The sequence below is a fragment of the Sphaeramia orbicularis genome, chromosome 8 (genome assembly GCF_902148855.1).
Source record: "Sphaeramia orbicularis chromosome 8, fSphaOr1.1, whole genome shotgun sequence".
In the NCBI taxonomy this organism is placed as follows: Eukaryota; Metazoa; Chordata; class Actinopteri; order Kurtiformes; family Apogonidae; genus Sphaeramia; species Sphaeramia orbicularis.
This window is the reverse complement of record NC_043964.1, coordinates 22,642,422-22,656,632: the sequence shown is the minus strand read 5'-3', so window position 1 is coordinate 22,656,632 and position 14,211 is coordinate 22,642,422. Positions and strand designations below refer to the sequence as shown.

Sequence of the window (14,211 nt, the reverse complement as noted above, 5' to 3'; positions counted from 1 at the left end):
CATACCACCATGTTTGTGTTCAGCCAATTTTCGAAGGAGATAAGAACAAATAGTATCTGCAAACAACCAAACAAGGCTCAGTGCCATCAGTTGTGTTTTTAGCAGCTGCAGGGTGTACTGTTCCTTTAAAGAATAAAAACAACAGTGTTATCTTTGCTGCCACTGTGTGCAGTGTTGTGGTTGTCCCAGCCAGTTGACAGTAAGCCTCCCTCTCACCAGCAGCTTTGGTGGGAGATGTGTCCTCTCCCTCATCCCCCTGCCAGTCGTCCTCATCCTCCTCCCCCTCACAAGGGTCTTCCAAAGGAGGGTAGACACCTAGGTTCTGCATATGTGCTTCAGCCATCTTCTGCACAGCTACACACACACACACACACACAGGTAAACACAACACACACAGGGAGACGGCCACACAAACACATGGACGCAGACACAGGGATAGAGGGATATGTTGTTTTGGTTTACCACGCTTCAACACGGTCAGTTTTTATCAAGCGTCACAGGGTTTGTTTTTTTTTTTTTTTCTCTTTTTTGACTATAAGCCATGCAGGCAGGAATCCAGTTAAACACATGCACTGACAGACAGACAGGCAAGCAACTGCAAAACGGTATCACACACTGATTTTTTCTTACAGTAGAGCCCTCGTTTTTTTTTTTTTTTTTTTATCCCCTCTCACCCTGTTCTCCCATCTGTTTGTTTTTGCCCACATCTTTTTCCTCGACTACCAGCCATGCTGACTCACACTCCACTCCCTCTCCCTTTGTGCTGTCTTTTCCTTTGCGATGTTACCCCATCTTCACTTCCTCTGGGTCACTTTGGCCTCCCACTGCCACTTGTTTTCACTCTCAAATGCACAGTGCGACACTGAGGAGGGTCACTCATTGTAGCTTCAGGTAGGTTATTTAGTTTTTACCGTATCTGAGCTGGTGAAGGACAGATTTCTGCTTCAGGAACACAACATCCTGCTCCATTATGTCATCATTCAACATCAGGGTTATTATAGGAAATGAAATGTAAAAGTGAAACTAGCAGCGGAAAAGATATTTTGTTGAAGGAAATAAATGATAAGTAACTAAAAGCTACCTGATCATGAACTAAAACAGATAAAAACAGCTCTATTTTTTTCTCCATTCCTAAAGACTGGACCCAACTCAAGTTCTAATTGGACTGAACTGTACTGAGTTATATCTGTGTGACCTTGTTCACATTATCTTATCAGGCTTTGTGCTTTAGATGACGTAAACCAGGGGTATCAAACTCATTTTAGTTGAGGGGCCACATAAAATATGATGTCAAGTAGGCTGAACCAGTAAAATAATTGAATAACTTATAAATAATGACAATTCCAAATTTCTCCCCTTTTTTAGTGCAAATACGTAAAATTAAATTACGAAAATGTTTACATTTACATATGATCCTTTCATAAAAAAAGTAAATAACCTGAACAAATATGAATAACATGAAATTTCTTCAGAAAAATAAGTGCAATTTTAACAATATTATGCCTAATTTTACCATTTACAAACATTTATTAACTTAATTTATTTATTTTTGTTAAAATGTTGATGTTTGGGAATAGGACTTGTCATTATTTAGAGGTATAATGATTTTATTTTACTGGTCTGACCACTTGAGTTCAAATTGGGCTAAAATGAGTTTAACACCCTTAACTGTTAATATCATCAGTGAAATTTTTGCATTTTGCAAATTCACTATGCTCTCTGTACTCTGTGAACTGGAGGTACATTCAGTAACTACTATTTTCCTCTATTGCTTAAAGCTGTACTGCACAGTCTGATTGTCTGTGCCATGTTTTGTATTTGTCATGTCACCATCAAATAAGAGGATATGTGAATCAGATATGTGAATCATGAGTTTTATCACCACCCAGAATGTAGTAATTGATATCACTGGATGACAAAAAAAAGTTCATCATCTGTTACTGAGGGAAAAAGATCTGACCTTGACTAAACTAGGCATGCTGTTTCCAAATCTAAAATCAGGATTTATCCAGAAAAACAGTAATTTCCCAATGTTATCCCAATGCCTTTTATATGTATTAACAATCAGAGTCAAATTTGCTCATAGATATGAACATCAAGCCCTATGAATCCTAAACCTAAGTACAGGGTCATTGGGTTTGGCTCTGAATTGTTTCAAAATGTTCCAGACACTATCTGTTTTCCTTGTGGGTTATGACCAACATTAATCACTGTCATATTTTAGTTGAAGCCTTGAACCAGGTTTCCATTTCAGTAATATCTAGATGAGATCCTTCACCAGTTTAACACTTACATCACCCAACTGGTGCAAGTGGAGGAAATTAATTTGGAGTGAGATTCTGCAACCAATATGTTCATACTTTTAATGTCCTGAACTAGTTGGTCATACTTTGGGTCTCTATGGATGACCAGAAAATATTGTAATAGTTGCACAAATTAATCTTGTGATCTGAGCTTTGCAGGGAAAACAGGAACAGCAATAACTTCTCCAATTTAGGCTGAAAGGAAAATTCCATCTTTCAGCTTTGCACCACATTTTTCTTTCAGGTATTATCATCATTATTATTATCAGGTATCATTTGAACCACTTACAGTTTATATAAATAACATGCTGGTGTGTGACATGTTACTCATGTATATTGACTTAACCTTGACATGCTGGAGAAATTCAGTTTTCAGATTTGGAATCAGTGAATCTGATTTTGGTAAAATAAAAAAAAATAAAAAACATTTTCATGTAAACTTCAGGTATTTAAAGTGATAGTAGGTATTTGTCTTCTGGAAACAGTCATTGTTGACCAGTTATGAGATGCCAAGTTTGCTCAAAATGAAGCTTAACGTTGTTGAGGAAAATAATATTTTACTTTTGTTAGCCATGCATTTAAAGCCTTTCTAAATAACTTTTCTAATATTTATACTTATAACATTGAATCTCAAATGAAAGGCTGATGATGAGATGAAAATGGGGAGGCTGTAAACTCTAACTAAATTAAAATATATACTGTTTCTTGTCTCATTTATAATGATGTGCATGTGATTTTTAAAAAAAATAATCTGTATGCATCTCTTGAAGTGAATAGTTTCCTGTTGCAGATAATCAGCAATTGAAATTAACAAGAAGTTATGCACAAATTTGCTCTTCAAGACTTCATGTGAACTGGGTCATGATGTTTTTTATTTAGTAGGTCTCCAGAAACATTACTGTATAGGCTAAAAAAAAAAAAAAAAAAAACCTATACTTTATAATCATAATGGTAAATATTTGTTTTGTAAATCATATTTGGTGTCACACATTTTTTCATCCTATCAATGTAAACTTCTATAAATGCACTATTCCTCATAAAACCTAACATTTACACTAAAATTAGACAAACACGAACTAATTTGATGAATTATCCAAAACTGAAATGAATATAAACTCACTTACGTACTTCCAAAACTAAACTAAAATTAAAAAGCAAACTGAAAGACTTAAAAATAAGAACTAATGAAATTTCCAAAACAAATATCTTTGCTCAATAGCCTGAAATCCCCTTCGACTCAAGCTCCACTGAGTTCAAGCATCTTCTTTTCCTTTAATGAACACATGCACCAAGCAGAAGCCGCACAAACACTCGAATACGTACATGTCTGCCTTCATACACGTATTTCTATTGTGCTCAAATGTGTGTGTCCCTGTGTGTGTTTGCCACAGCTGTACACAACTGACTGTAATCCTGGATCATCCAGACTTTCCTAGACTCACTCTCAGTGTCTCACAGCTGTTCCACTCTAATCTCTCCTCCTTTATCTATCTGTCACATACAAATATATAGACCCTTCTGTTTAGAGATCAGAAACACACAAGCAAAATTATGCATATCACACATGCGCATGCACAGAAGAAGAAAAAAGCACGAGTAAATAAATAAATAAATAAATAAAGGATGTTATTGCATATCTACCCATCTGTCACATGCATTGTCACCCTTGTCTGCTATCATGAAGCATGGGAAGCAAGAAGGGAATCGATTGCAGCGAAGCAAGGTAAAACAAAAAAAAAGGACGTGAACACAAGGAAGAATCACAACACACGCAACCGCCACTTTTTCAAAAGAACGCAACAGGCACTGACCTTTGAGTGATGGAGGCTGGTACACATTTGGATTGACACGTTTTGGTTTGAGCACTCCGTTTTCTCCCACAACCCACTGTGACCAGGCAGAGAGAGAAACATCAGCATCCACAGTCAGGAGTTTAAGGATTCACAGCCCTTGAAACTACTGTGTAAGATGATTATTTATCCTGGAAAACCACTTCTTCCAGAAAGTCCTGGTCAAAATATTAACAACAAACAGTTTCACATAGAAAACACTTTAAATGCACAATAAATAACATAAAAAAACACAATAAAAGAAGGAAATAGGAGAGGCAAAAAGGAAGCCTTAGGAGGAAATCCTAGAGATTCTTATAAAATGAGTGTGCAATTACAGTACATTAGTAAAAGTAGCTTACTATGTGTAAAGTTCAAAGGCCAAGTTTATCCATTCAACCCATGTATTCAATATTTATTTATATACTGTCTTTAACCCTGTAAAGCCTGAACCATTAAATCACTGACAGCAAATTCCAGTTCTTTGAAACTGGAGCCTTTATTGATGCTTCTGAACAACCAAAAAAAAATGTTTTTCAAATATCAATTTACATGTATGGGTTTCAGTTTTGTATCATATTTGATACATCGGGTCTCAGTGCTCAAATATGATTATTTTTAACAAACAAAAACCAAATGTAACACAAACATGTCTAACAAATTGGTAATTTCTTTCCAAAATTGGCAAAGTTCTGCCTCCTTCCTCATTAATGACAGTCTTGTAGTGTCACAGGAAAGGCCTCTGGTGAATGAGTTCCTCCCCCTGGTGGATTATCTGTGTATTGCATGTATCTAATTGTATACATCAGGTTTTTCAAGAAAAAAAAAAAAATCATGGAGGGGGCTTCAAAACTCATGTATCAAATATGATATGTTCAATATTATAGGGTTAATTCACTAAATACCTGCATTCTGAACTATGTACATATTTGTATTCATGAAGTTTATGCTGATACTGTATATTCGCAGTGTGAATGTTGATGTACACTTCAGAATAATTCTGATAGTAAGTGTCATTTCAACAGAAGCTGTAAAGTTGGACTGATCTCTGAGGTTCATCCATCACCTTTCTGCTGATTCTGGGTCCAAATGAAACTAAAGTGAAAATGTTTAAATCTGGAACAATGATTGAACACTAACTGCAGATGAAATGATATAGCGAGAGTTCAGCAGATTTGTAAATGATAAAAAAAAAAGGTGGAGTTGTAATGTTGATGGACATGGACGTTGGATTTCTATGGCTAAATAGTGTGAAACAACAAACTGACAACAGCACAATGATAGGATGTGGAAGCCAGTGTGGAATGGATCAGAAATGTACTTTTACTCAGAGACAAATGTTAGACTTTTTACTCAGCTCCATTAATCTAACAGCTTTAGTTACTTTTCAGATGACAGTGATTCATTTTCTTTGTGTTCAGCGAAAACCCAAAATCTTAAAGGAACAGAAGGTGTTTTTCCGAGAAGAATGGGCAGCTTTACCATTTGAGAAAATAAAGTGCCTCATCCAGAACTACCACAAAAGACTTCAAGTTGTCATTGATGTTAAGGGGCCAGTACACAGGATTATGTACACTTTAGATCAGGGTCATTTGGATAGTTTCTGTTGTCAGTATGATTTAAAAAAGAGCAAACACATTTGTTTGATAATAAATGGCGTCACCCAACCACTAGCCACAAGTGAAAGAAAAGTTTTTGTATTATCATTCATATTCTCTGAAAAATGGCCAAAGAATCATAATTTCTGCTAGGGTATGTAAACTTATGAGCACAACTGTACACATCAGTAATCACCTTTAACCAGTGATGCAGTGATTACAAACTGAGCCCCCGTTACACTCTAGTAAGAATAAATGACTAGTTCTACGTTTTATACTTTAAATATCTGTTTTTAACAATACAGTCATGGAAAAAATTATTAGACCATCAAAAGTAATCAAAAACAAAGGTTATGCAATCAAGCACTAACTTCTGTGTGTATCATGTGACTAAAACAGACAGAAAAGAAAACATGGACCGCCTAAAAGCACTGTTTTTGTCAGTACAATACCATAGCTATTGAAGAGCTGAAGTGATTTTGATTATTATAAAAAAAAAAAAAAACATGGAAAATGCCTAGATATCAGCTTTTAAATTAAACTCTTATGAGCTATTTTTGTTGTTCTCATTATATTTGTCCAAACAAATGTACCTTTAGTTGTACCAGGCATTAAAATGAACAAGAAATTGAAGAAAACAAGGGTGGTCTAGTTTTTTCTACAACTATATGAATACACACAAAATTAATCAGTGTCCAAATACTTTTGTCCATGTGGTGTTGGTACTAGACTACAGTTTCATGGAAAAACTGAATTTTACATTGAGGCAATATGATAAAAAATAAAAAATAAAAAATAAAAAATCATGAAAATTAACTGTTTACATTATATTTGCATATAAAATGTAACTCTTGAAATATTAAATTCAAAGTCTTGTTCCTTATAAAAAGTGATTTTGGTTATTATCAAGAAAATCTTGGAAAATGGCTAGATATCAACTCTTAGATTAAACTCTTATGAGCTATTTTTATTGCTATCATTATATTTGTCCAAACAAATGTACCTTTAGTTGTACCAGGCATTAAAATGAACAAGAAATTGAAGAAAACAAGGGTGGTCTAATAATTTTTTCCACAACTTTTACTTAACTAAGGTTCTGAATGGTGAATGTTTACTTGTAGTGCAGCATTTGTCCTTTTACTCACATAAATAATTTAAATTCTTCTTCCACCATTGGCAGGAGAACACAGGGGAACACAGGTGCACAGACACTTAGTATAGAAAATTGTTTTGACTTCACCTTTACCTGATGGGTGGACTGATCATCCTCAGGAGAAGACTGGTCGGCTACTCTAAACAGTGTGGCAGGCGTTGGCCTCCTGCGCCGGATCTAGAAACAAAGGGCAGCAATAAATAAATAAATGAAAACACTGAGCAGATATGTATTATTAATGACACACAGTGCTATTAATAACAGTCAGCACAAACATTTTTCAATCAAATGGAAAATAATGACAGTTTAAGGGCACACTTTGGCAGTCAACATCCGCCAACAGGGCAAGTTTCTGCCCTGGGCGCTGGTGGGGTCAGAGCACAAACTGCAGCCAGTGGAGCAGAGGGAGTCTCATTATGTAAGATTTTACAGACAGATACAGTGAAAAGCGTGTTGTGTTGGAACAGTAAGTACACTGACGCTGACGATCCCTCATTAAAGCTTTCGGTTGCAGGATTTAATCAAGATGAACGACCTCCTTATGCTGCACAAAATGTTAAAGCATGCCACTATTTAACGTCACATGCATCTTGAAATTAAGTCGCCAACAGAACAAGAGACCAAATGAGACCCAGGAATGAGGCCGGACGCCACCCCCCATAATGCACTGCACTCAAGACAGGTTGTTGAACCTGAGAGCAGACGTGTTGCCAGACAGACTGTGGGTCTGGACAGGGACGTCTCTGTCCTCTGGAACAACCGTCCAGCTGTGCCCATAAACCCTGCAGCTCACCCGGATCGTACCCTCTGCCGCTGCCCGTACAGTCTGGTACTGAGTTCAACAGCAGCACTGGAAAAAGCAAACAGGAGCTGATTCATTTGATACTCAACACTAAACTCTTATAGACTTGAAAGGGAGCTGTGAGAAGTTCTTTAGAGCCTGGGGTCAAACTCATTTTAGTTCAGGGGCCACATATGACCCAATTTGATCTCAAACGGGCCAGACTAGTAAAATAACAGCATAACAACCTATAAATTAGTGTTTTTCAACCTTAGGGTCAGGACCCCACATGGGGTCGCCAGGAATTCAAATGGGGTTGCCTGGAATTTCTGGTCATTGCTAAAAAATTTCAAACATACTAATAAAAATTTACATTATGTAGTCTAAATGTTGCCAAAAATGTATGTTTATTTGCAACATATTATAGTAAACTATTACACGATCAAAAACAAATTAATTTTAGCAAATAAAATGTCTCTGTTTTGAATGTCTGGGGTCGCCTGAAATTTCAAATAATTTATATAAAAAAAAAGTTGAAAATTAAAACTTAGTGTTAAAAATTTACATTATGTAGTCGAAATGTTGTCTAAAATTAACGTCTATTTGCAACATAGTATAGCAAACTATTACATGATCAAAAACAAATTAACTTTAGCCCAAAAAAAATGTCTCAGTTTTGAATGTCTGGGGTCGCCAGAAATTTGTGATGTTAAAATGGGGTCATGAGCCAAAAACGGTTGGGAACCACTGCTATAAATAATGACAAATCCAACGTTTTCTTTTTGTTTCAGTGCAGAAAAAAGTAAAATTACATGATGAAACTGTCCTTTCACAAAATATGTGAATAACCTCAAAATCCACAAACAACCAGAAATATCTTAGGAAAATAAATGTATTTTAACATTACTATGCCTAAGCTTAGCATTTAAATATGTGCATTACAACTTAGAGATCACAGTAGATCTATAAAGACACAAAATATTTAGTAACAGGTATACTGAACTGAGAAAAAAAAGAAGCAATTAACCCGTGAAGTCCAAACAGCCACTAAAGACCAAAACCATCGACTGATAAAATGTTAAATACCTGATGATCCATTAATCCTATGAATACATGTAAATAATTGGCATAAAATGCAGTTTGTCATCTTTTCATGGTCATCGGATATGATCCATTTGGACGTTCAGAGGCTCCATAGTTACCATGTCAACACTGTCATCTTCTACAACATTGATTCACCAGTAAAACCAATGGAGTTTGATCAATGACAGTGGATGGAGAAACTTGTTTTTCTGCTTAGTTAATGAAATATTTTGCTGAAAAAAATCACTTTTCTTCAGTTTTCTCTGTTTCTGATATAATAACAATCAACTTTAACTTGAGCTTTTATGAACATCTACATGGTCAGAAAATTAAATAAAGGAAAATACCTGATTTTCACTAAAAAAACATAAAATACAGTGTGTAAAATTGTAACAAATGGTGATAAATCACTTAAGAAAGATTAAATTCATTTGGCAACTGACATAAAAATAGCACTGGTATTTTATGGGTTAATATATTCTGTGTAATTTTTACACATTGAAAATTTTTCCCACGGGCCAGATTGAACCCTTCGGTGGGCCGGGTTTGAAAGATTTTATTTGTTGTGTCATTTTTCATATCAGTAGTGTCTCTCTTTATTTGAAGCCAAAGGTTATTCTCTTTAACAGTGGGGTGCATGATCTTTGACAAACAGGAAATGGACAGAAAAAACAAAAGAAAACCTTGCAATCCAGAGGAGTAATATTAACCCATAAAGACCCAGTGCTACTTTTGTGGCAGTTCCTAAATGACTTTTTCCTAACTGACTTATCACCATATATATATTTTTTTATAATATTACCCTCTGTATTTTGCATTTTTTGGTGTAAATCATGTATATTCCTATATTTAATTCACAGGTCATGTAGATGTTCATGAAAATTCAGAGTAAATTCTAAGTTAATTATATCAAAATAGAGAAAAATGAACAAGATGTAACTGTTTCAGCAAAGATATTGCTAACTGAATGTAAAAACAAGTGTCTCCATCCACTGTCATTGATCCAACTCTATGGATTTTACTGGTGAATCAATGTTGTAGAAGATGACGGTGTTTCTACGTTCACTACGGAGCCTCTGAACATCCAAATGGGTCATATCTGATGACCATAAAAAGATGACAAACTGCATTTTACACCAATTATTTGCATGGATTGATAGGATCGGTGGCTCAACAGGGATTAGAGTTTATATCTGTTTATATCAGTTTAAATCTGTAGATGGTTTGCGTCACTGGTGGCTGTTTGGGTCTCTATGGGTTAAACAGGAAGCATCAAATATATAAAAATGTTTAACTCATTCATGTCTTCATCAGAGCTACAGTTTGTCTTTTACTTGAAATGTTACACAGCACATGACATGGAGATCTGTTCATATTTGTATTTTTTTCTCTATAAAATGAATATCCACAGACACCAGAACATCCATGTATTGCTCTTTGCTTCTTTTTGTAACATGGTCATCACTGAATTGCGCTGGACTATTCATTATACTGTCATTACTGAATGAAAAAATGTAAAGCTGGTGCATTTCTCTGTGTTTTTGCACATTTTCCACTATATGAAGTCGTCACAGGCGCTGAATCAATTCCAACAAACACAAATTCAACTAAATCCTATCAACTAGGATATATGTCGTGTCTTATCTCGCAGGTGCTTTATTCTATCATTCCAGTCAGGCTTAGGAGTAATCATTGAGTTCATGTTATATGTACATGTATAACAATATAGCATGCAATATTTACTTGAAATCATGGAAAACTACATAATAATAACTACATAGAATCTCAAAAAAAGTCCCCCCTTTCATTGTGCTGCGTAGAACCTAACTTTTGAAAATGGCAGTCATTGAAAATAATTTTTTTATCCAGTTTACAAGATAATTTTACATGTAAAAAAAAATTTAGTTTGTGTAAAAGATAGTAAAGTAACCTGTTGTTTTGTGTGAAATGGCTGAGTGGACTGCATCTCTCATTGCATATGACCGATATCACCAACAACAAACAGTCATTACTTTGGTATTTTTAACAAATTTCTTCAAGCATGAGGTGAAAAATATTTAAAAGAAGTGAAAATCACAACAGTCTGGTCATGTTGAAGCTGCAGAGACATATTCAGCAACTCTGAACAGATCATGGAAAGTCTCTGCAACTTTTGGTTGTGTATTCTTTACGTATTTCCACTTGTTTGACTTGTAAAATCATCTTTAAAACTGACACACATCATGTTTGTAAATGATGGTATAATCAAACAGGGTTTAAAAAAAATTGCTTCTCTTTTGCTATTGACTGTAACACATCTTGAAATGAGGCGTCATGGGGTCCAACTGTAAGGGGCAGGACTCTGTTTCTATGTTTAGCTTTCAAGGATTACAAAAGCTGCAATTTGTATAAGGGAAAACTTTTTCACAAAACTGTAACTGTAATTTTACCATCAGTTACATGTGATTATCTGTAATCTTCTGGTTTTGGAAAAAAAGAAAAAGCTACACCATAAGAAATAAAGTTGTGGGACATTTGAAACCTTTTCAGCAAAGAGAACAGTGATAAACTAAATGGAAGCAGCTATTTTTCTTCGAGTAGCATGTTTTTTTTTTCTCATCTTTTCTTTTTGGTATTTTGATGAAATTTAGAGCAATGCATTGTGTTCACTGAAGAAAAGTATTTATCTTGTAATTACAAGATGTTTTCTTGCAGTTTGGATCTATTCATTTTGAGACACTGCATATTGTAATTACAAGAAAAGTCAAGTCATTTCAGTAATTTTCAATAATCCCTCCCATTCTACAGACAATAGAAAATATGGCATTGTTGGATTTAATCTGCTGTTATTTCTTTCTTGGACTGACACATAGGGAAATATTAATGTTTCTTAGTGAGGATGGGGTTAATATTAGTTAACATTCAGGTTTCAGGTTTATGTTTATTCAGTCATCATTCATAATGCAGAAAATACAAACAATGAGGCTAATTTTAAGTCAGCTGACTGTGAATTATGTTGAGAGTGAATAGGCTTAGGCAGACGTTAAATGATTAGAAACACCTCGCTTTCAAAAGCCAGATTAAAGCATGGCTAAGAAACAACCAAACATGTGACACTAACATTTTATAGAGATATCTGAATGTTTATTTTAATCTCTGACACGTAGTGTACTGTCCCTTAAGTAGTAAATGTTCATTTTAGTTCTTGACATGTACTATATTGTAGTGTATTGAACTGTACTGTTTTGCAATGTATTGCACTGTCTTGCTCTGTACTGCACTTATTACACTGTTTTGTTTTGTTTTGTTTTGCTTTGCTTTGCTTTGCTTTGCTTTGCTTTGCTTTGCTTTGCTTTGCTTTGCTTTGTTTTGTTTTGTTTTGTTTTGCACAGATCTCTGTTATTTATTATGTGGGGACTGTGGATGAAAATTAGTATTGCCGCTAACTCCAGCATATTTACGTGTTTATACTGAAATGGAATGTATAAATGTGTTCATTGATGTGGACTGTCCCACCTAAATAAAGATACATACATACAAAATCAGTTTTTGGCAACCAGTCAAAACAGGAGAAATCATTACGTAGCCATTCCGGGTCACTGGGATGGTTCATGGGGGGGGGGGGGGGGGGGGGGGCACTCTGATCTACTTGGATATAGATAGATAATGTTAATTTTGTAATTTTTCTTATATTAGATTAGCAATTCTTTTTTCTGAAAAGTTAGTTAGGATGTGTGTTTTAGCTTGTTGACATGTTTGGACTACATCTGCAGTCTTCCTCAGACTACTTGGATATGGTTTCTCACTGCACTAGTACTGGATACTATTTCCCATGGTTCTCTCTGATCAGCACAGCTATATCTGATAATTGATAAAGAGTTTGAGATCCACATTTCATGCTTACAAGATAGTGGATCTTCCTTTTTTCCCTTCACCGAATGTAAAGTGCTTCGGTAGAAATGCAATAAAGAGTGTAATTTTCCTAAAGGAATCAAGTTATAACTATTTTTTTTTTTTTTTTTTTTTTTTTTTATTCTTTGCTTCATAAAGGCAGCTTTAAATCCACTTTTAAGCAGCCCGTGGTCCACATACAACAGGGGTGTCAAACTAATTTTCTTCCGGGAGCCACATTCAGCCCAATTTATTCTGAAGTGGGCCGGACCAGTAAAATAATAGCATGATAGCCAATAAATAATGACAACTCCAAATTGTTTTAGTGCAAAAAATAACATTCAGTTTTGCCAATATTTACATTTACAAACTATTCAAACAAAAAGGATGTGAATAACCTGAAAAAAATGGAATTTCTTAAGAAATATAAGTACAATTTTATCAATATTATGCCTCGACTTATAATTTATACATATGCATTACAGATCAGATCTACAAAGGCACAAAACATTTAGTAACAGGCAGAAAATTGTTGAAATTCCACTTATGTAATTCTCTTTAGACATTTCAGGTTGTTCATATTTGTTCAGGTTATTCACATTTTATTGTTAAAGGATAGTTTGTAAATGTAAATATTTTCATAATTTAATGTTTTTTGCGCTAAATCAAAGAGAAAAAAATGGTGTTTTCATTATTTATAGGTTATTATGATACTACTTTTGACTTTGATGCCCTAACTTGCACTTTGCAAATTCATCCCACGGGCCGGATTGAACCCCTTAGCGGGCCGGTTTTGGCCCCCAAGCCCTATGTTTGACACCTGTGACATACAGTATGTTAACTTAGTATGATGAGGCTTAATGTTGAGTGGACACACTGCTCTTAGTGAAGGAACAAACTGCAAACCTAAGATAATCATTTCAAAGCAAACAGGAAATGAGTAACTGATTTGTGAATGATAGCTCCTGAGTGGACTTTCACTTTAATAAACAGGCGTCATCATTTTAAAACATGCTCTGTTACATGTGTTTACCTTACATGCAATAAACAAGTGATAATTTGACCATTTAAAACAGCTGACTTCTACAAAATGCCCCTCTGGAAAAAATGCTAATGATTTGCACTAAAGTGGACTTGGCAGGTCAAACAAATGTAGTATTGAAGTGTCTTCTGTGAAGCGGGCCAACCTTGGCCATGACATGAACCTTGGCTTTGGTGTTTACAGCAGCACATAACATCACAGGAAAAAACTTAAGTAGCCTGGCTCTATTTTCTTTTAAAACTGCTGCTTACTGAGAGGTGTATTTGTGTTTGCTTCCCCCCTGTCTTGTTAACTGAGGTGTGTGTCAAAGTGTGCGTCATCGCTGTCAGCCACATGTTGCCAAAGCAGAGGCTTGCTGAGCCCAACTCTGTCTGTCAAACCCCACAACACAGAGTAATCGAGTGTGGATTTAACCCTTATTTACGACACTGGAGATGCATTTTAATCTCATCACGCAACTTCCATCTTACACGTCACCAACACCAAACGGTCGTTACCTTGGAGTATTTCACCTCTTTTTTTTTCGAGAGCAAAGTGAAAATATATTAAAAC

General features: G+C 35.2%; 1 protein-coding gene across 5 annotated transcripts in view; it reads right to left on the bottom strand.

The window, feature by feature from the left end:
• Positions 1 to 14,211, bottom strand: part of ppp1r1b (protein phosphatase 1, regulatory (inhibitor) subunit 1B) — a 61,620-nt gene that overhangs the window by 8,351 nt on the left and 39,058 nt on the right. For 2 of the 5 annotated variants that reach the window (XR_003936045.1, XM_030141142.1), the window contains exons 2-4: positions 6,971 to 7,060; positions 4,115 to 4,190; positions 217 to 354 (exon numbers count right to left, since the gene is read on the bottom strand). Coding sequence is in view for 4 of the 5 variants with exons in the window: in XM_030141142.1 (XP_029997002.1) it covers positions 217 to 354; positions 4,115 to 4,190; positions 6,971 to 7,060 (304 nt within the window). In the remaining variant the exon portion in view is untranslated. The remainder of the gene's footprint in view (positions 1 to 216; positions 355 to 4,114; positions 4,191 to 6,970; positions 7,061 to 14,211) is intronic. The other 3 variants (XM_030141143.1, XM_030141144.1, XM_030141145.1) reach the window with 3 other exon arrangements.